The sequence below is a fragment of the Thunnus thynnus genome, chromosome 7 (genome assembly GCF_963924715.1).
Source record: "Thunnus thynnus chromosome 7, fThuThy2.1, whole genome shotgun sequence".
NCBI classification, from domain to species: Eukaryota; Metazoa; Chordata; class Actinopteri; order Scombriformes; family Scombridae; genus Thunnus; species Thunnus thynnus.
Window position 1 is genome coordinate 3,780,900 of NC_089523.1, and position 25,917 is coordinate 3,806,816.

The following is a 25,917-nucleotide window of genomic DNA, read 5'->3' on the forward strand; positions in this document are numbered from 1 at the left end:
ATATATTAGTATATATAATCATATTAACTATGATTAAATATTAATGATGCAAAGACATGCAGGTAAGGATTTTGTTCAGTTTTACTGAGGAGTTTGTTCAATTTATAATTGAATTTGGAAAACTTAGCATACCTCTGAAGAAGTACAAAGGAATTTTAGAAGAAGCACAGGAGCAGCACACTGATGATGTCAGAGGACTGTGATTGGTTGATTGCAGTGTTGGTCTAGAAACACAACGTTGGATGTTGATTCAGGAACATGTCCTACTTGGCTACACAGGCTGTGTCATTCACTACCATGTTTAAAAGAGGAAGGTGTCATGCCTCATATTGCAATTTAATTTAACAATTGAGCATTGAATATTTTATATATTTTAAGATTTTATTTAACCATTGGACATCTTGAATGTTGTTTTCATTTAAGACCATGGGCAAAAGTTCCTTGCTGTAAGTGTTTTACAGAATATATGCAAAACAAAGTGATCCATTGCACCCCTACTGAAAAGGGAGCAGAGGCACAAAGGTGTCAGTATGCTTCAAACAAAGTGCTTGTCAGGTCATTATAAAATTAGTTTTATTACAAATAAACATATGCATAAAGAAAAGCTGGTCAAAAACTGTCTGCTTCTCTCACATAAATCAGCAACACTTGAAACTCCTTCAGTATGTCTATTACTTATCTCAAGAAATATCAATATGATGGTTATCTTGATTATCAGATATTTAATACACTGGATTAGACAAGAACACACATTCCAATGTTGTTCCTTAAGTAACCGATAGAAGACTTTACCCAAGTGTCCCTCCTCTGCTCCTCTCTTGAAACTACAATTTAGTAGATCTGTTATTACATCATCACACACACTGCACTACATCACTGATCACAACAAACTGTTGACCACTGATGGCAGTCAGGACAGGATAGTGAGAAATTCAAAGAAATCCACAAAAAATGGATTGTGTGTATGTGTGTGTGTCTCACCGTTGAAGAACTTGATGATGTCAGTAAAGTCCATGTTGTTGTCCATGATGATCTCACGGTACACAGTGACCAAGGCCAAGGCCAGGAAGAGGACAAAGTGCTGCGAGGAAATCCTGGGAGCCACCCAGATCACCTCCCACACCGCAAACACATCCTCATACAGGAGCTCTGCACACACACACACACACAGCATTTTATAGAAACCCTGCATTCTGTATAATGACTGTTTTATGCAAATGGACAGTAGAGACCTGACTGCACTTTTAACCATTTAAGACATTACTGCTTAGATATTTCAGATAGGATGCAGCTAAGAGGATCATGAGCTACATCAGAGAGACATGTCAAAAGTCTTAAAGAGGTCAGATATGGAACATCATGAGCACTCGGTACAGCATGTACTGTTCACTGTTCTTCTTTAAAGGCATTAAGACATCATGTTACTATGGTTTTACATCTTCTGACTCAAGGCTGTGGAATGGTTCACCTTACATGGAGGTATAGTATGTTGACTGAGACAGTTTGGGTCACATCATGTCCATTTTTATCTTAATTTGGAATACATAAACACTGCCTATTTTGTTTGTTAGACCACATGCCAAAGCTGGAGGTACTGCTACCAGGAAGTGTATCTGCTGTAGTGGACATCCTGTATGCACATCTATTTGGTGATGAAGTTATTTAAAACTTTGTTTAAGTGATTTTTTTTAACTCAGTAAGTTGTTGTGAAGATCTTATTTTTGATGACTTCCATTTATTGAACTTCTCACCTTGTTGCAGTGACATACAGGTGTACTCCAGTACACTGTGACATCACTGTTGGGTGTCGTTACAGGTGCAACAACGCACACTTCTGACTACACCCATCAGTGATGCTGGCTGTGATCAGAGGTGAAACTTTCAGAGAGGACAGTGAGACTCTGCCTTTCGGCCTGCTGTTAAGTTACTCTTTCATGCAGCTTTAAAGCAGATGAGTCAGTGAGAGTAAAGGATGTGTTTTTCACCTCTCTTGAAGTCCAACAGGAACCAGCGGTAACAGAAGTAGAAGTGAGTGTAATCTCCGTTTTGCTGCATCAGTTCAAACAGCTCAGAGTCTAGGATCTGAAATCAGTGACAGAGAGAGTCAACGCTATCAGTACAACTGACATACACACACACACACACACACACACACACACACACACACACACACACACACACACACACGCGCACCCACAAAATCAGAGTTATCCATCACCTGGATCAGTGACCTCATGTTGGCAAAGTGTGTGTCCATGGCTCCACCATTAGGGAAGTTCTGACTCATCCTCTTCATTAGTTGAGTGAAACAGCTGTACGCCAGGCTCTCTGAAACACACACACACACACACACACACACACACACACACACACACACACACACACACACACACACACACACACAAAGGGAGAACATAGGGTCATGGAGCCAGGACAGTGCTGTGAACAAAGTAAAGCTGTTGCTTGTCTCTTTCACCTCTAACAAAGACTTTGACTCTGTCCAATTATGTTTTCAGAAATGTCATTTTCAGTAGTTTTCATTTTCAACTTCACTTGTGCGGAAGTGTAATGCATTCATGTGAGAAAAACATTTGCCCTGTTTTTCTGAATTAACAAGATAATTATGTTGGAAATTCTGAGAAAGGTTTTCATGAAAAAAATAAAAAAAATCTGCTCTGTTTTTCTGAATTAACGAGATACCTCAAAATCCCAAGAGAAGCTCTCATTCCTACTTGAGAGCTCGAAGCAATCATGTCCCGTCTGTTAAGTTTAATCCAGTTTTATTTTGGGTTTGGTTTGAAACATTGGGGGATGTTCGTGTCTTTAAGTAATATAGATGGTTTTGTTATTAGTTTGTCGACTTTGCACAGGCACCTCAGGACAGGCAATAATGTTTCATCAAAGCCCAAAAATAGATGAAACAAACACAGCAGACAGCCTACAGAGCTGAGAGGTTATTTTAGTTTGCAATTTCCACAAACAAGCAGAGCAGGATGACTTGACTTTAAAACTGTCAGAGAGAACATCTGGACCAGCAATCGTTAGGATTCATCTGATAACCCACTAGCAAAATAAAACTTACAACAGGTCAAACATGAGAAAAAAGTACAATTATGTTCATAAAAGAGCACAGAAAGAACATGAACAAAAACGTGTATATGTATATTTCAGGACCATCGCCTCGCTCAGAGGCCGTCGTTACCATAATTACACTACTTTAAGTGCAACGAAATTCAGACGGCGGCATTACCGGCGTCAGCATTTAGAGGTATCTCGTTAAGTCAGAAAAACGGAGCAGATTTTTTTTTCCATGAAAACTTTTCTCTGAATTTCCAAGATAATTATCTAATTAATTCAGAAAAACAGGGCAATTTTTTTTTCTCAAGTGAATGCAATACGGTTCCATACACTACACAGCTTTTCATCTATAATATTAGTAATGACAGTCACAGAGAAATACAGCATGTGATAATTCCTCATTCTTACCATCATCCAGGATGACCATGAGGGGAGCGAGCAGGTCACACATGCCCTGAACGTAGCCCATCTCTAAATGTTCCCACACATAGCTGCAGGCAAGAGGAAGACATGCAAAGATAAACAAGAGCCTGACCAGACAGCAATCAAGCAACACTCAACCAAACAGATCAAACGTACATGTTGCACTCTGTGTATATGTGTGTCTCCCTATGGTGGAATGTAACTGAGAACATTTCAGAGGGACGTGTAATTTTTATCACACTACATTTTTCTCAAAGCTTCAGTTACTTTACAGATTAATATTTTACACATGAAACATGATAAACCTTTAAAATGCACTACATTGTTAGAGATAAAATTAATACTTCCTACTAAGTAGCTAAACTTAGCTCTACCTTGACCAACTACAACAGTAAAATGCTTCATGCACATTAATGCATCTGTTTCTGCATAGTGCGTACTTCTGGTACTTAAGTAAAGGATCTCAATTCTTCTCTACCTGCACATGATGTTGCGTAGCTTCTCCAGGTTGGCTGTGGTGAAGTAATAATAGTTGCGGTCACAGCGCTGCACGTCTTTGTCTATCCTGTGGAGGTTGAGGGCGACTGTGTCCAACAGCTCGATCTGCAAAAAGGAAACATTTATTTTGACACTAGTGAGGTCTTTCTCTCTCTTGCATCACCAGGACAGAATGTCAGCTTTGACCCCAGATAGCAGATAATCCCTTATGATTTTAATGGCCCCTTGATCTGTTTTCCTCTGCCACCTGTTGGGCAAACTTTACAGTTGAAGTTCCAGTGTAATATCATTAGCATGTCATTGATTCTGTCAGATACTTTCATAGTGTGGAGTATGATGAACATTACTGCTAGCAGGGATCATGTTTTCCTCTCTTGTGGCAGACTTATGCACATATGTACCGTATATGAGGAGAGTGAAGGTGAAACCCCCTCAGCAGCTGCTCCATTGGTCACCAGCTTGTCCAGCTGACTGCACAGTCTGTCCTCAGTCAGAGAGTCCTGACGCCCCCCCAGCACACCCGGAGTCCTGCCCTCCTCCCCGATCCCCCCTTCCTCCTCTGTGCTCTGACCGTCATCTATGCTTGACAGGATCTGGGAATGAGCAGAGGTCACTGAGTAGTTTCTGGAGGAGGGCAGCCCAGAGTCGGGGGAGTCAAACTCCACCAGAGGGCGCTCCTCTTGGGGGAGGGCTGCAGAGGGGACCATGGTGGTCATGGTGGGAGTACTGTCCTCTCCACTGGGGGTCTCCTGGCTCCCAGCGTCCGGCTCATCCACTGACATGAACACCTGAAGAAGAATGCACAGTGAGGGCAGTGATGCAGGTGTGTGATCATAAATCATATAGTTTATTATTTCACCAGTGTTAATACAAATCATTTTTATTTGTATGGCCCAATATCACAAATCACAATTTTGCCTCAAGGGGCTTTAAAATCTGTACAGCATACAGCAACCTCTGTCCTTAGACCCTCAATTCAAATAAGGAAAAGCTTTCCCCCTAAAAAACATTTCACAGGGAATAAAATGGAAGAAACCTCTGGAAGAGCAACAGAGGAGGGATCCCTTTTCTAGGACAGACAGACAAGAAACAGATGTGTGTACAGAATAGACCAAAAAAGCAAATTACAGAATGGAAAAACAGGATGACAAAATCATAGATAAACTGATGACATATACAGGACCAGTCAAATGTTTGGACATACCTTCTCATTCACTTATGAAAAAGTCCAAACTTTTGACTCGTACTGTATGAAGAACACTGAAATCATGAGCTTTGACTTCTGTCTTCTTATTCCTCCATGTTACCCTCTGCTATAACTTATTCTTCATTCATTTGTGAGTGTCTGTACATAAACCTGTTTGAAGTTGTCCAGATTATTTTTTTGTTGAATCTGGTTAAAGTTAAAGTTGAAAGAGCAGTATCACCCATATGCTGATGTTGCTAAGAGAGTTACTGGGTCCTTAATGAACTGTGCGTTAATGAAAAGCTAACAGCATTAGTTCTCTAAAAGACAGTGTGACTTTTAGGAATGTTAGATTGGTGGATTTATGTTATTTTGTTTGTTGGACTTTTATTGAAAGAGTGACAATCTTTTGATGAGAATGTAGCATTAGCATGTTACACCCTGCAAATTATATGTGAGATGTTTAAGAATCAATGCAGCGAAGGCAGACATATTGTGACAAGATGTCCTTAGTCCCTAGCAAGGGTCAAGCTCCAAAAACACTGAATCCTACAATTCCCATAATGCAACTAGTAGGATGTTTTCATTAGACCCTCCGTGCCAGATAAATGCCTTGGTTGTTCAAACTCCACACCTCCTGTTTGTAACGCAGGCTTTGTGGTAATTTTACATCTCCAAGCCCAATCTAAGATAACCTTGGTGACATCACTATGACAGGGTTATTTTCTCAGACTTGACAAAACTCCAGAGCTACAGGAGACATTTTACAACAGTTTTCACAGGTGAGTAGTTCTCCTCATCACAAGTAAAGTGGTTTTGATGTACAAGTTGTACTGATGTAATCCTGGTTATTGGTTTTGTTCCCATTGCTGAAATGTACGGCGCAGTGTGGAATTAGGAAAGATATCAAACAAAGAAATGTGCATTGCTTTTGGAACGATGAAATGTGCAAATGTTTATAAAAAGGAAACAATTACATCCAATTAACATCCATCTTGATGTTGATTAGAGCACTGTCAGTTTTATTGATTTTGAGTGTATCAGTCAAAATCAGGACACTATGACAAATATTCTATATTGCTCAGTCTAATGGGGAGTTAGATGGATGTTGGATGGATGTTATATTATGCTGAGCTTCCTCACCTCGTTGCTGAGTGTGGAGTCTCTGTGAACCAGTCGCAGGACGTGACTGTCGATGCTGCTGCCAGATGAGAGCTTGGCAAAGATGGCCGACTGCATCTCCTTCTCCCTCTGCTTGACGATCACCTCGCAGGCCTTCCACTCCCGCATTACCTGCTGGTAGCGCTCGCTGATCTTTGCATCAATCTTCACAGGAAAATCAAAAAGATATCACAGTGGTTAAGAGTGTGTGTATGTGTGTGTGTATGTGTGTGTGTGTGTGTGTGTGTGTGTGTGTGTGTGTGTGTGTGTGCGTGGTACCTGGCTCATATCCTTTTTGCCCATGCCGAACTTGTAGTGTCCCAACAGGAAGGGCCAAACCTCCTTCCTGATCTCGTGCTGCACTCCGCCATAATAAACCAGCCTCAGCAGCTCCAGCTCCTTATAGTTCTACACACACACACACACAGAGAGAAAGGATAATATGAACATAAACCAAAAGGAGAAGACAGATGACAGGAAGAAGAAGCCTGGCGTGAGATGAACATGGGGATGAGGAAGTGCATCAATAATGGAAGGAGAGAAAGAGTGATTGTGATCCGTACAGAGGAAGACACAGATGAGTGCACAAGATAAAGGAAACAGATATGAATAGAGTGTAAATGAGTAATGATTACTTTGTTGGAGCTGATGAGTGATTACAGTGGCTGGTTTAATAGCTACGATAGTATCATACTGCACCCTGTAATGAGACTTCATTTCACTGAAACTCATTAAATTTTCATTAGAGTGAAGAAGAGAGTGGAGACGGGTGGAGACTGGGGGAGCAATACATGATCCCTGACTTACAGTTAATACAGAACCATGTCAAAGGAGGATCTACAGTGTTATATATGAGGGGTGGACAGAATAATGGAAAGACATTTAGCTTTGAGGTAAGTGGAGCTCAATTATAAAGTTATAAAGAGTTATTTCAAGTTCAAACACAATTAACTGCATGCATCAGCGTTCAAAGAGCTCTGATGATCAGCACTGTCAAATTCATCTTCCACACAATACAGGGAAAAATAACACTTTTATTAAAAAATAAGAGGCATATAAATAGATGTTTATTTTCAAAGCACAATCAGGCTCAGTGCTGCATTTCAAAGGTGAATATTGCTTTTTTTACTTTATAGACAGCTATTGATACTAGTTATATTCCATTATATTATACATTTTCAAACAAAACATATGATCAACTTTATTAAAATAAGAGGAATTACTATACATTAATCTTACAGTCCATATACATAAATAAAATGGACCCCTTGAACCTCAACCTACATTAAAATGCTGCATTCACATTAATGCCATCAGTGAGACTGATCCAATGATAAAATATAGGTTTTAATATAATCTATAATATGTCTGTGGCTCTCAGTCCCAAGCCGACTGGTTCCTACCTGTGATGGAATTTTCCATATTATCCAGCTGTCACTACTACTGAAAACCTAAATCTTTCAAAACAGGTTAGAATTATAGTTTAATTTTAAAAAAGGCTCAGTAATTTCCAAAAACAACTGGTCGCTGTAGTTTTTAACAAATGTTCCTAAAACAGAAGTACATAGTGTATTTATTTGGGACTATTTGGCGGCAGGGTGGTGTGTGTGGGATTGTTTATGTTGTATAATGAAAGAACTTGTCACCCAGTGCAACGGTGTGGCTCATTGATGTGTTTTTAATAGTTTTTGGACAACAATGGAGCTCTATGACACAGAGGATACACACACAATATAATATAATTTAGCTGGCACAGAGGCATAAAAATGTTGAATATCATAAGTCTTGTTCTTTTAAATGTGGACTAAGACATAAAGACACATAAGCCAGTGTAGAGAACACATTCCTAGAACCCTGAAATATTCTGAATAGTGCACCTTCATCTTTTGTTTAATAAAGGCAAAGGATGCCTTCAGCCCAGCTGTGTCCTGTAGGGTTGTCTCTTAATAAGGTCTGATAGCTGCTCTGTATGGTTCTATTATGTTCAAAAAATAAGAGGTCATGTTATGGGACTGGAGGCACTGTATGTTGCAAACACTGATTCCTCGTGATGTTGCCATATTTCAAAGTGATAAAAAATGACCACATGAAAATGCACATACACTGCTGGTTACATAAACAGCAGATGATGTCAGTCTCCCTACACAGCCTCAACCTGCAGAGCTGAACATCATGTGTGGGAATCAGATTTCCAGCTCTTTCATGCCGACAAAAACTGAAGGTTTTTCTTCTTTTAGAGAGCTCCAACATACCTCTTCACACAGTTCAAAGCAGCGACTGCAGCAGCTCTACAGCAGACACTTCTTCATATCTGTTTACCCAAACTTGAATATGAGCCATACAAAACTGCAGTATTAAGTCATATGGTCTTCCGTCGCAAAGATTTAGAGCAGGACACAAATCTTAGCTTACTGGTTGCATCAGCTTATCTCACTTTATAAAATATTACAAGACTTGCAGCCCCCACGCAGCAAAAAATGACTGTGATTGATCTTTGAGGGTTGATTGGGTTGTTGGTCGATAACAATGAGTCACTGATGACTTGGCAAGTTGCTGTGACTTATGGCTGTTAAATTCACTGGCGTGCAATTGAAGGGGTGGAGGGATGGGGTGCCAAATGGTGCTGGGAGAAGATTAAGATTCTTGTTATGTTGTTGTAATTCCTGCTGCTTGCTGACAGAGGTCGATCACAATCATATATTTAAGGTCCAGACCTGTTCAGCTTCAGTGTTTACTCCTGTGCAAACCTCTCTGCACTGTACCCACCTTGCAGTCTTTCTGGTACTTGCTCCACACCTCTTTGCTGAGGCCTCCAGACGCCTCGCAGGGTCTGTCTGGAGGGACGATGTTGTGGTTGACCAGAGCTGACAGGTGAGTCCGCACAGTGGACAGGTGTCGACAGTAGGCCAGCCCTGATGGACAGGTGAGACACAGACAGACACACAGCTGAGACCAGGCATCAGTAAAGCCCAAATGTGCATGTTTTCACTGCTGTCTGATAGATGAAAATGGATGAAGAAAAGATTTCCTAAAAATGTAAAAAAGTACTTATTATGTTATTACCATGTTAACTTTGGATGAATTGTAATTCCACCCTATATAAACAATAGACCCACCACTGATTTAAGATTTACATTATCAGGGTCTGCCTATCACACACATGTATTAAACTAAGAAGATAATCATAGTCCAGCTGAACAACGTCTGGTAAACAGAATGAATGACTTTAGACACAAGATTCATATCACATTTGGGCATTATGTGATCATTAATTCATCATAAAATAAAAAATAATCATGTTTAGTCACTATTTACAGACACAGATGAGAAAGTCTTAGTCATGTTGGATATTCGCCTGAAAATGTGAAAACATGATTGTGTTGTTTAGTAATGTTAGTTATGTGCTGATGGAGTGTACTGCAGTAGAATATTGTTTGGGCCTTATGTTTTATTTGATAACTTATATTTGATATTTCTTGCATCGTTATATTAAAGTTAAAAAAAATTATAACTATTGGTAATGCAATAATGCCTTCAGACTGATGGTGTAATAAAGAAACCACAACAACAAAACTCTTTTGAAAACCAATATATCAATAACATGATAAATGTATTATGTTACTCAGCAATTTATTACACAGTCTTTATTACATGTCTGACTTATTAAGAGGGATATTTCATTACAGTTTGCGAACATATTACTTTATCCAGAAGCAACTGCTGCTGCATTTTTAAAATTAGTGTATTTTTAAATACTTGAATTGACTTTAAAATCAGTTGTGTACTCGATTGGAATCAACAGTGAAATGTTGCCACTGGTTTCTCTGGGACAATAATCTGCAAGCTGCAGGCAGAGGTTCATTAAACTAAAGCTCACAGATTGTGAGTTGCTGTTGTTTAAAGGAAATACATTAAATATCTGTGTATATTATATTTATGCTTGTTGCACTCTATTGTGTTCCACGTAAACACACAGTGCATAAAGTCTGTAATTATTGCAAACTAAAAAGATATTAACTCAATATTCTCACCATTGTTAGGTGGCTCTTTTCTAAATATATGATTAATCATTTAAAAACATGCTACCCTGCATCATATTATATGGAGTGTTTGCATAAAAGTGTCACTGTACAATTATACCAGAGGACAAATACACATTAAATAAAAACTTGAATGTCATGGGTAGAGAAACAAAACAAATGCAAATGCTTCCATACAGGGCTCAGAGAGGGTTTAGGCACTGGTCAATATGTGTACATCACAATTCATCTAACAATTTAAATATTCAGGGGAAAAAAAGCCAGAAATGAATGTATGATCACTGTGCAGTGATATACTTACATCCATAAAAGGCCCTGGAAACTATCTGCCTCTTCATGTTCTGGCAGAGCATCTTAAGAGGAACACTGGTGGAAAGAAAAGAAATTTGCCTTTATCATCCAGCCAATGTCAGTGCAGTTTCTGTCTGATTTATAAACATTTATAAGTTTTTCATGAAGTAATCACAACCGTGGCTGGAAGCTGAAGCTGAAATTCAAGTACTTGAAGCTACAGTTTCTAGTGGACAGACGGTAGAGCAAATGCTGACTGACTTCACTGAATTCCATTTTAAAAATCAATAATTTTAGCTATAAAAGTCTCAACAGCTAATTTAATATCTTCTAATGTGTGTCCTGGTGACATTCCATTAATATATGAAATAAGGCTCAAAAAGTAGTATGTTCAGAGTTCTTTTTGTTCGATTGACAGGAGTCTAAGCCTATTACAGTCAGGATTTTTTAGACATACTCATGAATCTAAGTCCCTCATAGCACCATCCCCTCCTCAAATTCTAAACAAATGAAAAGGTTTAAATTGCTAGAATCTTTCTGCAATCTATGGCTTTTAACATTTGTTGACTGGTAATATTAAGACATCAGGCCTCTGTAAGTTGTAGTGTACTTTTGATATGGAATTAATCATTTGATCAGTTTTATTCTTATTACATGACGTCTCAACTAACATGATTGTAGCTACTGTAGTACTAGATTATTTGGAAGAAACCCAGCTTTGTTGCCGTGGGCATATGCTAACTTGAATCATATCAAACTTGATGTGATTTTGATTTCACTTCTTTCAGCAAAGATTTGATACATTGTAAAATCTCACATTCTGCATTGAATACTTTGTAAAGCAATTATACAATAACTCAGTTCAGTGTGTGGTGGTGGTACCAGTTTCACATACTGGGCTTTAAATCAGTGCAGCTGATCTCATGTGTTCCCCACATGATAAAACTTTGTTCCATATGGTAAAAGTTAGCTATGAAGGGCGTACGTGTGAATGTCTGATGGGTCATGGATGCAGGTACAGCCAGCTGGATAGTCAAACGACACATTGCTACCAGCCATGGAGCAGGATTGGCACAGGGACTCGTGAGTGGTTACTTCAGTCTGTTGCCACGATGATGGGCTGCTTCCGAAACCCTGCATCTCCATCATCTCTCCATGGTCTAAACCAGAGAGAATGACAGTGAGAAGACAGAGAGGTCTCAGTACTCTGAGACACAATAGATGCTGCTGTCTTTTAAAGTACTACACTCTTTTTAAATGTCCGCTTCACACTGGCTATGTTTCAAGTCTTACATATTATGACATAGGTCCCTCAGCTCAACCATAAATACATCTTTCCATGTATCTTTCCTTGTCATTCATGACTTCAAGAGATGAATAGATGGATGGAAGTTTTACACTCATGTTACATGTGAAAGCTGGAAAAACAAGCGTAGAGAGGAAAGCAAAAGTGGAGGAGGGGGAGCGGTTTAGGAAGCAGGAACGGTGCTGTGGGAGAGACAGGCAGAGAGGATGCAGGGAAGCCATGCTGGTTCAGTTCATTCAGAGGGGAGGAAGAGAGACAGCAGAGCTCACAAAGACGCTCCGGACAAACAGGAGAGAAGTGGAAGAAGTAAAGGAAGAAGAAAGAAAGTGTAAGAGTTGAAAGTAGAGGAGAGGGCAGGGACGAGGCTGATGCTCAGGCCATGCAGGATGCATAAAGCCAGAACAAGACAAGAGACACCAAAAGAAATTATTGAACAAAAACAAATGGACACCAGTAAAAGGGCACACAAAGGGGAAGAAAAAAATCATAAAAACTTCAACATTAAATAAATGCTCTTCACCTTAATTCTTCAGGTTGGAGCTGATGACCTGTCATAAATATGAAGCTGCGCTTTGGTTGTTCAATAACCCCAAAAACAAATAATATTAAGAACCCCCCCCAAAAAAAGCAAACAGAAAAAATGCTTGGAGTGAGACCGACATTTGGCCTCCCCCCTCTTTACTTTAGGACTAAACATGATCGACAACTGTTTTTGGGCTCAGTACTGCAACCCCGCTCACACAAGGACTCCACGTCTCTACTACTGCGGAACCCCACAGGACCGTAATGAGAGGGGTGGAGGAGGGGGCGAGGGGAGGGGAGGTGGGTGGCGGGGTTAGTGAAGAATTACAGTGAACAGCATCGCAGCAAACGACTGCACAAACAGAGGAGAAACAACTGAGGATGTCAGAGAAGAGAGAGAGAAATCAAAACGAACAGAAGGAGGAGACTGAGAAGTAGTGGAGAGGATTTTCCATCACAAATACGCAGAAACACATAATCGTTCATTAAAGAAAAACAATGAAACGGGTGCATATTTCCCATGCATAATTGTCAAGCATGTTGCAAGTGAGAAATGAAAGGAGAAAAAGAAGGAAACAGAATTAAGTCAAATTAAAGAAGTGCAAAAAACTAAGCAAATTATCAAAGTGATTTGTGGCCACGTAAACCCAACAGTGCTGAGACATGCTTCAAGAGCTATACCCTCTGATAACTCTAAGACAGTCAGCACTACCAATCCCAGTATGCAAAGCAGCCAAAAAGACCTGGACCTAGACGAGGAAACCTGGAGAAGTTTGAATCTGTGATGACACCGGGTGACAGACGTGAGCAGTCACTGTGTTTGGCAGCTTTCTATAAAACAAGGGTTTGTGCATTTCCAGTGTGCTTTTCACAGGCTTGTGTAAGGATCCCTGCCAAGCAAGTGGATTAAATTGTGTAGCTGAGCAGTGGGAAGAAAAAGAAGAGACAGAGAGAAAATGAAATTAAGCAGGAAGGGTGTAGGGGGAGTGTGTCAGCGGCTGCTGTGGCATTAACTGGGTGTCTGACAATATCTGTGACAGGATGTCATTGTGTCAGATTACAATGTCCAGGGACTCCTAACTTCGCTGTCATTTATGTAACATCAAAAGGGGAACATATATTACAAATTTAGCCAACAAGAAAGCTGAAATATATTTTATTGGTAATTAAATGCTATGGAAATGTTGGATTGGGCCACTAGTGGCTGTGTTTCATTTGGTTCTGGAGATAATCCTGAAATCAAGGTATTCATCTGGCTGTTTATCGACAGGCTACTTGTAACTGTTGCATCAAGATGGTGTGTGATTTCCTCATTCCTTCTTAATGCTCGTGCTCCTCTTCTTCCTCTCTTCTTCCACCTTTACATGAGACCAACACTATACTGTCAACTGAGCTGTGGAGGGCATTGATTGAAATGTGTGAAGTGCTTTAACCCTGACACCAAATGATACAAATAGAAAGATGGCTACAAAGCAGGAATTCTGCTTGTTATTATAAAAGGTGATAGACATGGCATATTTAAACATCAATTACATTAACAAATTGATTGCCATGCATTGGTATAATATTGTCAAAGCTGTGTTAATTATTTTTTTCCACTTCAAAACAAAACGATTAGCTACAGGAGTCAAAGCTTTGTAGAGCTGCTAATAGCTAATTCTGTGCTAATTCTCTGTGGGTTGGTCATTATGAGAAACCTCTTTCATTTCACCCCTTTGATTAATCGTTAAAATAAAAATATTAATTACATTACATCTATAGTATTCCATGCCAATGACTAGTCAGGGTTGAAATTAAGACCATATTTCCCTTGAAACAAGGTTACTGTCCTTTATAACTAACTGCAGAGGATAAATATATGAGAGGTCATTTTTTCTATATATCTAATCTCCACATAACAGCCACCAGAATCTTGGAAAACATTGTCTTTTTGCACTTGAAGAACAGTAACTTCTTTTCTTTTGTGCCCCAAAGCATCTCCATTTGTGCTGTAAAGCAACCTAGCAGATCTTTAACTAAATGTAACCTGACTGTACAGTGCACAGTTACAAGCAGGGCATGGTTCAACAATAAAGCTTGTCTGATTGCCCGGTGCTAGTAAAATGCCATGTCAGGCTTGTAAATCTAGCAACTTATTTGCCTGATCGGGCAAGTGGTAAAAAAATAAGTAAAAAAGCAAAAAAAAAATATTTCAATCCTTTTTTTCCAATCATCGTCGTATCATAACTTACGTTCTCGTTCTCTGGCTCACAACATAGCTCCCTCTCCTTGCACGCATCAGAGAATATCGGCACACGCATTCAATCAAGAATTGAGTAGGCTAGTAGTGTGATGCGTGAAACATCCTTCAGGATTATGTGAGCACTGTCAAATAGAGTGGAGCGTGTCATTTTTCACTGCATTAAGTACTCTTGAGAACGAGGAACATTGAAGAGTTAAATCAGGAAGCTTGGAGTGAAAGAAATGAGTCTAAAAAATCTATTTGCCATCGGGTTAGAGACTAGTCTATACCATTATTTGAAAGAAACGGGGCTGATCAAAAGAATTTAGTGTTCAGTGTAATATAGGAGATGAGTCGTATCATTGTCGATCAATGACACTCTGTGTTCTCGCTCTGTTTCATTTAGTTAAATAAAGATTAAACATGACAATTCACTTTAGTATTTGTTGTTATTTGATAACCACTAATAAATAAAACTATTTGTATAGGGGCAGGTAAAAATTAACTTTGAGCAAGTAGATTTCTTATGTTGAACTCTGCAGGGTTGAGGCTGTCATTTGTCTCAGTAAAGGTTTCATTAGTTTATATCTATAGGCACACTACTGTCACAGATTTTATGTGTTTATAATTTATTAATTGCTGTTTTATTGCTACAGTTAGCATTTCTTAATTTGCAATTACACATTCATGTCATCAAAAGAATCTCAAAGCAACTTTGCTTTTCAGTTTTGCTTTGATCAGCCTAAACTTTTTAATTTCCCTGTTCACACATCCAACCCCTTCCTACTCCACACTGTTGGGCTCGGCCTCAGGCAGCACACACACAGGCAGACGAAGCTGGGGGAGGTGGGGTTGGGAAGAGGGAAGGGAGAGGGCCTGAGAGGTCATGATGGGGTGGGAGGCGGGGAGGGACATCTGAAGCCGGAGTGAGGTCTCAGGAGTGGGGGGCGGTGGGGTTGGGTGGGTGTGTTAAGGTGATAAAAACCTTTCATGACATTAGGGTCTGTGAGGTTCCGCGAGCAGATCATTGAGATCATAGCATGGAGCCTATCTTCCTCTTCCTCGTCATCGTCCAGCGACGGAGCGCGGCTGCCCGTGGTGTGGTGGTAGTTTATGGTGACTGCTTGCACCAGTGGGACAACAGAGAACACAGTTAGAACAGTGCCGCCCTACAGGCCTCGGGAAGAGCATTGTGAGAGAGACACCACACTATACCTCTACTGTGTAAACACATCGTGGGAAGAAATGTTTAAACAGATATACTTATATTATTCAAAAGGGTAAAGCAATCACAGAGATGAGTTTTAGCTGAAAAAGGAAGATGAAACTGGTGCTACAGCTTTGGGAATATAAACTGTACCAGTGTGTATGACAGTGTGAAGGTGTTACTTACTGGCATCGTATCGATATCCAGGGTAGACGATGCGAAACACGTAGTCAGCAGCTGTCTGCTCCTCACCATTCCTGTCCTGGTCAATGAGCCTGGCAGTACTGTTCCTTTTCCTAAGTTTAGGGAACACTTTTCCCTGCAGGACACACACAGAAGTATCAACCTGAACTTTAAAGAAGGCTTTGGTTCCTTGTGTTTCACAAGCCAGAAGGTTTTGGAAATCCGTCATTGAAATATAAAAAAAAAAATGTAATATAAAAAAATAAATGAAAATAAATGTTATATTAAAGAGACCAAAAATTAAAGCTGCACCACACATTTTTTGGATGTTGGGGCCCCCTAAAGGCAGCAAAAGGTAACTTTAAAATAAGTGGTTCTCGAGGGTCCAAAAATTTGTAACAGACCCAAAAAGGACATTTGACTTTTCCTAACAAAACCCAGGATGGTATTATACATTGAAAAACAAAACAAACTCCCCCCAAAAAAACACAGACCTAAGACCAAATGACCCAAACAGCAACTAGACCTGAGCTAACACAGACACAAAGGAAATAGGACTTTTAACAAGGTCTTCCAAGTAGCCAACATAAAGAACAACAAAGAGTAGCCACCTGCATCAGCTGAGATTACCACAATATCCTATTTATTATATGATAATTACAGCTTAAGCTACATTTATCCTGCAGAAAAAGTAGCATCTATGAGAACTGTAGACTTATATTAAAACTTTATCGTGTGGACAATTTTTTTAGGAAATTTTAGAAGATGTGTGGCCAGTCTATACTACCTCTGCTTAAAGGAAGTAATTTATTTAAATGTAGCCTTATGTGTAGGTGTGAAAACAGCTCTAACAACACCTTGATGACACACCTTGCCTTTCTGGGACCAGAGGGGGGGCTCAAGCTGACCCCGCGGTAGGAGGCCGGTTTCCAAACAGGAGAGGAAGGCCAGGAGGTGACCACCAGGGGGGAAGTGGAGGGGTGGCCGCTGGATCCCATCCTGACTGACCAGAACCAGCGTACCACCACAATCAGCTGGGATATGGTCAGAGGTGCAGACAAGTTAGGCGATGATGAGATAGGAGAAGAAAACACAAGGCAGAGTGGATAGAAGAGAACAGGTTTTCCAGAGTCTAAACTGTAATACATCTTTTTATTTTTTATAGATTCATAATTATAAGTTATAGATTTATAAGTTAAGCAATGCAATGTAACACAGAGTAAATGTAGCAGCAGTACACTCACGTCGTTGGTGACAGTGGATGCAGACTATCTGGCGTAGAGGAACAGTCAGTGCATAGTCCCAGTAGATACTAACAGAGAGGGAAATGTTTGTTGGGCTGGTAAAGTCAGACAACATGAAGCTTTAAGGGTTGCTGTTGCATTTCTAAATCCATTGGAGAGTCAACTATCCCATATTTTTCCACAAGGAGTAACTGTCTCAACAATTAAACATTAGTTTTCTAATACAACTTGCAGATGTGTGTTGGCTACCTCTTTTCCAGGTCGCAGTCTCCCAGTGTGCCGTTGATGAGCTGGTTGGGCGTCCACTTGAGGGTGAGGTTATCCCCAGCCTGGTGGAGTGACAAATAGCCCCGCAACACCTCCATGTCCTTCTTCTACCATTGGAGGAGGAAAGAGGAGGGACATAATGTGAGACTTATTTGGATGTGGTTTGATCAGATATGATTGACAGTGGTGGCAATTAGATAATTAGGAAATGGGTTTTTAGACTCTTTCACTGTAACACACTATAATTTAAGTTTATCCTATTCACACAGACTAAGTTGTGGTGATCATGTAATCTTAATGCTAATAGTGCATGGAGAGATTGTATGTTATAAGAGGCAGAGAGTAGAATCATATACAGTAACATTTAGCATGCGTAGCGTGCAGTCAGTGCTGTATTCATCTCTGTGTGTGCACTCAGCCATGTGTGTTAGCATGGGTCTGTCAAAGGCTGAGCATTGTGGGAGGCAAATATGTGCTCATTATACATTCCCAGGGCCAAACATGCTGAAGCTACTTGGCAGCGCAGAGCATATTACAGGCAAGAGAAAGGCCGCTTTCATTTCAAAGATCACACATACAAAATACTGTGTGTCTGTGTGCAGCACAATAATAGATGAAAATAACTATCATTTGCAATTTATCTATATACCAGCTGAGTGGGTGCAAAGTGCTGCATGTATATAGGCTTCCAAGTTGGATTGCCTTCATCCCTGAGCAACAGTAGCTTCAGGGCCTCCACAACGGTACATGAAAACCTGTTACATTGGAATAAACTTTCCATAAAAAAGTTTTCTGCCCAGAATTTACATAAAGTCAATATAGAGAGCTAGGAGCTAGAAGCGTACAGTGTAGCTGTGATATGTCTCATTTAATTACAAGGGGTGGAAGTAACAAATCATGTTTACTCTCGTTACTGTAACAACATTGTTTTTTGTGTACTTGTACATTTTGGAGTGTTTTTAAAAATCAGTAATTTGACTTTTACTTGGCAGTGTGTTTTAGTTCATATTGTATTCTGCTACATTTTAAGTTGCATCAATTACAGAGTAAGAACAAAATTAACATGCAAAAATCATGGTAAATAGTATGAGAATGCAGCGAGGCAACAATTTGCATGCTGGTTCTGGCAAAAAAGCCCATGGTGGATCCTCTAGTAGTGACATCTACGTTCACTTTGAAACCTTTACGTTCAGCATTAGAAATGCATCAATATCAGATTATAACTGATAATACAAAAGTTTTTGGCTGAACTGCAACAATGATTGTCCGTGATTGAGTGAGTGAGTGAGTGATGAAGTTTCCCCATTGGCCGTTGCTCTTTCAAAATGAATCAGAGGGCGCTTACAGCACTTTCACTCATAGCCCTATTCGCATAAAATTATCTGGAGACCTCATGTGATTAGGAAATTACCCCCCACCCCCCCCCACCCCATGTCTGTGTTTCATGTGGCGCAGTTGCATGGGATAAACGTGTATAAAAGTCTGTATTTTACTTGAATTTACTTACATTATCCTCCTGGATGTGTGTGACAACATGACAGCTGCAAACTTTTTTAGTCTTTTTTGTCTAAATGACCTAAATACATAACTGTGATGGAAACAGAGGATGGCATAATGCAGAGCAATGTTTTTTCCTGCTCCGAGCTCTCAGCTCTGGTGTTAAATGCAGTGAAGTCGGCCAAACTCTTGTTTGAACAGACAAATACCAGTGTCTTTGCCCTCTCCTCCTCCACCGCCTGTGTGATTGACTCTCTGGCTGGCAGCGCTGTCAGTAGCCAGCAGGAGAGACGCTCTGCATTGTGTTTGGATTTTATAACTGAACTAATGCCAGGATGCAAACTTTTTATGTCTTTTGACGTTTTCACATCACAAACAATGAACATCAGCATTAAAATATGAGTCTTGCAGGTAAAACATGAGACTCATGTAGGCTGTTATATCAGTTTAGTGTAGGTGTGTTTGCTGTAACTGCAGTAACTGGGTGGAGATGAGCCTCCTGAATTTGCACCTAATGCTGTCAAAACTCATAATTTCCACCGCAGCTTCCAGATGAACATTTAATATCCAGGAATTCACATTATAGACACTACCACTGACTATCCCTGTAACAAATTGGCTACAATTTTACACACCTATACACGGTCTAGCCATACACCAGGTTTTGACCTAGTCTTGTTTCAAGATGCCCCCAAACTGGAACTTTTGTTGTTTTCAGAGGAGCTCAGCTCTCTTCTAGGAGAGGTAAGCCCCTCTGGCTCCCATGTAATGGAAACACTGGTGTGCACTACACAGTATTGGAATTCAGTTGTATACACATTCTGCAAAGTGCCCTTCTATAGACAAGGGATTTTTTGGTGGTCTGGACATGGCTTTTATCTCCATGACTAGATACCATTAAAGATAAGTGAAAAATGTATTTATTTATTTTTTTTTAACTTTGGGTGACCATCCCTTTAACAGAAACATCAAATGTAGCACATATATTCCCGGTATATGCATCAGGTGCTATGGACTATGGAGGAAATCCAATTTGAAGCCAGTTGTTTGGGTTCAGCAGACAGAACAAAGTAGTCTGACAGAACAGAGTGAGAATGTGCAGTCGTACCGGTTGCACCAGGACGTTGTTTTTCCCGTAAAGAAGGTGTGTTCTTGAGTTTTGATGAAGAGACTCCACATATTCCCTGGCTGACGCAGCAAACCTGTCTTCTGACATGCTGCCACTCGACTGCCTTTTGTGGATCTAGAAAAGATTTTTACAGGAAACTTCTAAAACTCACAACTTTTACAACAACTCCAATCCCACACATCCTCAGTGATCATAACCACCCACCATCATACACCAACACCTCCTGAGGACAGAGGCAGCTGATCCACCATAAAACAGCCTCCACACTTACCCCAAGAGCAGGCCGGCGGCCAGCCGAGGCATCCTGGCCCCGGTGGGCCCCGTGGATACGGTGGCGCTGAACCAGCTCGTTGGCTGACGGGTCTGTCCAGAAATGATCAGACGTCTTCAGCTTGGTGTACTCCAGTGCACAGGGCCCCACTGAGAACACAGCACACACAATCAGAGCCGTTACCCAGACATTTAATGAGTGCACTTCCTATATAAATCCCTCCTGGAAGTTTATAGTAACTTGGCATGAATTAAACAATTAATTATTTAAAAATGTACAGACTGTATTAAAAAATATCTCAGTGTAGTCAATAAAAAGTGCTTTATAATGTGTTGACATAATTTCCTGTCTGAAACAAAAGCTCTTCAATTCATAGAGTTTTTTTTGTCTGCCAAAATAAAGTACAGTGTGTCCTTTGTTATATTAGTATTAATATAGACTTTGAACACAGTAATGTGTTTCAGTCACCGCATGTTCCTTGTCTGTCCACCAGACTTCCTTAGTGTGTTCTGCTGCTCTGCACACCTGATGCTGATTCTCTTGTTAGCTACAGTCAGCTGCACCTCGTTACCTTTAGTAGTCAAAGTGTGTAAACTTTATTATCTCTCTGCCAGTTGTCAAACTGTTCAAGTTGTCTTCTCTGGTTCAGTTTACCAAGCTGTTTGTTTCCTGATCCTGCCTGGCTGCCTGTGCTTGTTCCTGTTTCTCTTCTTATTAAACTTTGTGTCTGGGCTCTCTGCCTCAGTCTCCTGCCTGCTGTCTGCTTTCAGCTCCTGCTGCCACACTGGCAGTGGAGGTGGCTCACAACTGAAAGCCCTTACAAAATAGTTCTGCTCTGGGTTGAATCTGTGGTGATTTTAATGATTGCAGTTCCTGGAATGACTGTCTAATTGGTTGATCTAATATCTTATTATATGTGAATATAAAAACATTTATCCTGGATGTTGTGGGTTTGTACTTTTTGTTACTAGCCTCTGGTAATTTTAGAAATTTTGGCAGTTCAATCACAGTGTAATATACTCACCCAGTAGGGCTGCCAAGATGGGCCCAAACACTGAGTCATGCATCAGAGCTTCCCTTTCATAGTATTTACTGCCGAGATAAACAGAAAAAAGTGAATAAAAGCAAAACATTATTAAATGTCTCCATTGAAGAGTCCTCTTGAGCTTTAGGAAAAGTTGTAATTGTTGACATATACTGCACATTGATAAACACTTAAAAATGTCCTTATATCTTCTCATAACTCTACATTATATAGTGTGTGTGAATCATTCATTAAATGTTTATATACTGCTTATGAATGCTAAATATGGGGACTTTAAGTTAAGTGTTACTGACGTATTTGTGGAGATGTAAATGGATTGAAATGATTCAGCTATGGTTGATAAATGTTCATTATCACATTGATGTCCCTTACTTAAAACTTACAGCTGCATTGAATCCTGGGGCCTGTTTCAAAAAATGAGATTAGCAGGTTAGCCATGGGTTCACCGGGTTGGATCACCATGGCAACCCATGCTACACAGCTAACCTGCTGTTAACTTCAGAGGATCTGATCAAAACGACTATAATTGACAAGATCAGGTCAGATTGATTAGATTACTGGATAAATTGAGTCATCATTCTCACCGGAACCTGCCAGGGACAACCATTTACAGTAAAATGACAAATACTAAAGAGCAATGGATACATTTGTAATATATCGATAGAATAACTTTGATTTCCATTATAGATTCTTTTTACACAACATGTCCACTCTAAGTTTAAAACAGGACTTCTAACAAACACAGACATAATATTTTACCACACTGACAGCCTAAATAGACATAATTATAGCTGAATATTAACTGCACAAAGTTTCTTTTATTCCTGGCAGGATTCCTGGTCATGTAGACAGCTTTTACACTCTCCTCTACTACTCTAATACTGCTCAGGATAACATGAGGTAAATTTGTCACTAATAAATTTAAAAAAAAACTGTCTGCTTTAAGAAAAAAAATGTTACCATTGTGTAATACAGAGTATACGAAAACAGTGCTTATAAGTTGTAACTAATGACTTTATTCATGTTAATAAATCATGTGCTATTGCCTTATAGATCAGTTACAAGCCATTAATAACAACAACTTTTGGGTTGCCAAATAGAGAAAAATATCTTTGACTTGATATGTATACATACTGTATATGTATAGGTATGATCACTTACCTTCTAGAAAAAGGATATGGATAAAGATCCCTTTATGATCAGCTTATTAAGCATTTATTAACAGTTATAGGTGGATTATAAAGGAAAACACTGGCCAAAAGAATTCTCACATCCTGCCAACCCAAGATTATTTAACTGATCTACAAAGTATTAGTACATTATTTTTACTATTAATAAATACATTAGTTACAAATTACTAACCATTTATAAGGGACACCTTATTAGAATGTGGTATCAATACTTTTACATGTTTTATCTCATATTCATAACAGTTTGTTATGAATTTGAAGTTTGCTAAAAAAAAGCACTGATACGTCATTATGGAAGATAAATGAAGTCTAGTTGTGTTTTTCTATCACATATATTGTACCTCTACTGTTGCTCTGCTGCAGTATCCTCATTTCCCCACAGGTGTCTGTGCTTGCTCTCTGTCTAAAATCAGATTAGATGAACTACACTGCAGTTGTCTGAACATAATGTGAAGTTTTCCATATTTGGCCAGTTATCAACAGGAACAACAAAACTACATCAAAAAGAAGAACTCGTGATTTAAGGTGGATACTTCTCCATTTAAATGTGTAGTACATATTATGGTATATCACTGAACCCCATCAGTGCACTTCATGTTTGAGGCTTTGATCAGTGAAGTGGTAATGCATCATTTCAGTGTGGCTGACGAACCGAGTGTGGACAGCTTGTTGAAGCACACACAGTGGTTGTTAGCCAGACAGAGCCCAGAACAAAGCAACCAGAGAGGGAACACAAGAGAAGAATGGAACACATAAATAGGTAATTCAAGGGACTGTTCATCATTCAGCTACAACAAAGCCCACGCTGGAGTGCTGTTAGTCACTGCTGTGCAATACTGGAGAGTGATGAATAAAACAAATTACCTGGAGTTGTCCACGATGTACTGCACTATCTTGTCCAGAACTTTCTCGAAGAGTGCCGTTCGGACCCAGATGTGTTTAATGGCCTGAGCAGAGAGCGGCTGAGGGGGGCGGCTGGTGGTCGAGGAGCCCTGCCTCCTGAGAGGTTCGTGTCCCACGCTCTGGGTTCTTCTGCAGGGCACAAAGTCACAGGTCACTACTATTAACAAGTGTTGCTGCCTATCCATAGCTGACAGACGCAGTATTTGCAGATACCAATATCAATATTCAAGAGTTTGGAATGGTGGTGGTGTGTGTGTGTGTAGCGACATTCTTGTGAACAAAATAACTCAATAACAATACAGATAAAAACTTAATAGGGCCACCTCAACAATTTTACATGTCAAAGCCCATTTACTAGTCCTGGTTAGTACTACTGGACTACTCCTGTAAAAACAGATGTAAGATGTCCTCTGTGGAACTAGAGGAGCTTTAGTAAGTTTGTGAAAATAACCCTGATGATCTTTCATCATGATGGGTGTTGGGCTCCACCAGGGTTGTCCCTTGTCACCGATTCTGTTTGTGATTTTCATGGTGCAGCCAGGGGGAGGAGAATGTCTGGTTTGGGGACCTCAGGATGGCTTCTCTGCTTTTTGCAGAGATGATGTGGTTCTGTTGGTTTCAACACACTGTGACCTCTAGCAGGCACTGGGATGGTTTGCAGCCGAATGTGAAGTGGCCGGGATGAGAGTCAGCACCTCCAAATCTGAAGCCATGGTGCTCTGCCTGAAAAAGGTGCAGTGCCTCTCTGGTTTGGGAATGAGTTGCTGCCCCAAGCCGAGGAGTTCAAATATCTCTGGGTCTTGTTCACTAGTGAGGGTAAGATGGAGTGTTAGGTTGACAGGCAGATTGGTGCAGCATCAGCAGTATTGCAGGAGTTGTACCAGATCATTGTGGTGAAGAAAGAGCTGAGCCAGAAGGCAAAGCTCTCAATTTACCAGTCGGTCTACATTCCAACCTTCATCTATGGTCAAGCTTTGGGTAGTTACTGAAACAATGAGATCGTGGATACAAGCGGCTGAAATGAAGAGTGTCTGGGCTCAGCCTTAGAGATAGGGTGAGGAGCTTAGACATCTGGGAGGAGTTTAGAGTAGAGCCGCTGCTCCTTTGCATCGAAGGAGCCAGCTGAGATGGTTTGGGTACCTGGTCAGGATGCCTCCTGGATGTCTCCCTCTGGAGGTGTTCCAGGCAAATTTGGAATGTGGAGTGTGTTGAATCACAAGAATCATGTTGCATTATGGGAAATGTAGGATCCGGTGTTTTTGGAGCTTGGTCCATATTTTCTGTTTCTTGAAAATTCCCAAACTTCACAAAAAGAAATACTAATTCACTGGACTGCCCCTTTAGTACCTGCAGCACAAGTTCCTCCCTCAAAGCAGATAGTCTGGTTAGATTTTACAGCACAATGTTGCATACATTTGCATATTAGTCCAGAAAATGAATTTTCATGAACCTATGAAAATAACTCTGATGTCAAGATATTGAAAATGAAGAGATACACAGTGTAGTGGGATGCTGTAAAATTTCCAGCAATGTATCGCTGCAATTTCTATCTATGTACATGTGAGTAATGTGGAGATTAATAAATGAAAAGAATTGTGTCTTTGACCATCGGGAGGCAGCGTTTAACAGCATCATCAGTTGTTACATACTGTACGTCATTACAACTGATCAGTATTTATAACAGTTGATTACTGGTTGGTTTTCAATAAATCTATACCATGTCAGACAAAGAGTGCCATTTTATGCTAGAAATCATCTGGGTGAAGTATTTCATGAATATGGAGGCAGATGCATGATAGCAGGCAGAGAGAGGAGCACTTTCATCCCAGACTGAGTTTGATCTCTGGCAATCAGACAAAACCACTCACACACACCCACTTCAGAAAGCTAATGAGTGTGTGTTTGTAAGTCTGTGCTGAGGGGGGCTTGGCTGCTACAGTCACGATGTTAGCAATCCCCCAGTGTCTGTGTCTGTGTGTGCGAAAAGGAGGTTTTCGGCTAAGTCACGATTTTTGCAGTCCCCTACCATTTTCAAGACGTGTGTGTGTGCAGTGACAGTACTCCAGAGGATGGGGGGGAGCATCAGGATGATGTCAGAGATAAGACAGAACGTAAAAGAGACAGGGTCTTTCTTTTCTAAATAAAACCTGCAGTGTTCTTTTGACATGGAGAATGAGCATTTCCTCCTTTATACTGTACTTAATGTATAACTTATATTTAAGTTGATCTCAGGCCATATATTGTTTTTTTATTAC

At 40.1% G+C, this 25,917-nt stretch overlaps 1 protein-coding gene across 4 annotated transcripts in view; it reads right to left on the reverse strand.

Annotated features, from left to right (window-relative positions):
- sgsm2 (small G protein signaling modulator 2) overlaps positions 1 to 25,917 on the reverse strand; it is a 97,457-nt gene that overhangs the window by 4,973 nt on the left and 66,567 nt on the right. For 3 of the 4 annotated variants that reach the window (XM_067593850.1, XM_067593852.1, XM_067593851.1), the window contains 19 exons: positions 23,624 to 23,791; positions 21,549 to 21,616; positions 20,525 to 20,673; positions 20,233 to 20,367; positions 17,610 to 17,734; positions 17,361 to 17,428; positions 16,987 to 17,150; positions 16,120 to 16,252; positions 11,663 to 11,837; positions 10,688 to 10,752; positions 9,113 to 9,258; positions 6,626 to 6,754; positions 6,329 to 6,511; positions 4,401 to 4,787; positions 3,980 to 4,104; positions 3,487 to 3,569; positions 2,219 to 2,328; positions 1,986 to 2,082; positions 982 to 1,149 (listed from right to left, as the gene is read on the reverse strand). In XM_067593850.1, the coding sequence (XP_067449951.1) occupies positions 982 to 1,149; positions 1,986 to 2,082; positions 2,219 to 2,328; positions 3,487 to 3,569; positions 3,980 to 4,104; positions 4,401 to 4,787; positions 6,329 to 6,511; positions 6,626 to 6,754; positions 9,113 to 9,258; positions 10,688 to 10,752; positions 11,663 to 11,837; positions 16,120 to 16,252; positions 16,987 to 17,150; positions 17,361 to 17,428; positions 17,610 to 17,734; positions 20,233 to 20,367; positions 20,525 to 20,673; positions 21,549 to 21,616; positions 23,624 to 23,791 (2,678 nt within the window). Of the gene's footprint in view, positions 1 to 981; positions 1,150 to 1,985; positions 2,083 to 2,218; positions 2,329 to 3,486; positions 3,570 to 3,979; positions 4,105 to 4,400; positions 4,788 to 6,328; positions 6,512 to 6,625; positions 6,755 to 9,112; positions 9,259 to 10,687; positions 10,753 to 11,662; positions 11,838 to 15,711; positions 15,847 to 16,119; positions 16,253 to 16,986; positions 17,151 to 17,360; positions 17,429 to 17,609; positions 17,735 to 20,232; positions 20,368 to 20,524; positions 20,674 to 21,548; positions 21,617 to 23,623; positions 23,792 to 25,917 lie in introns of all 4 variants that reach the window. The other variant, XM_067593853.1, reaches the window with a different exon arrangement.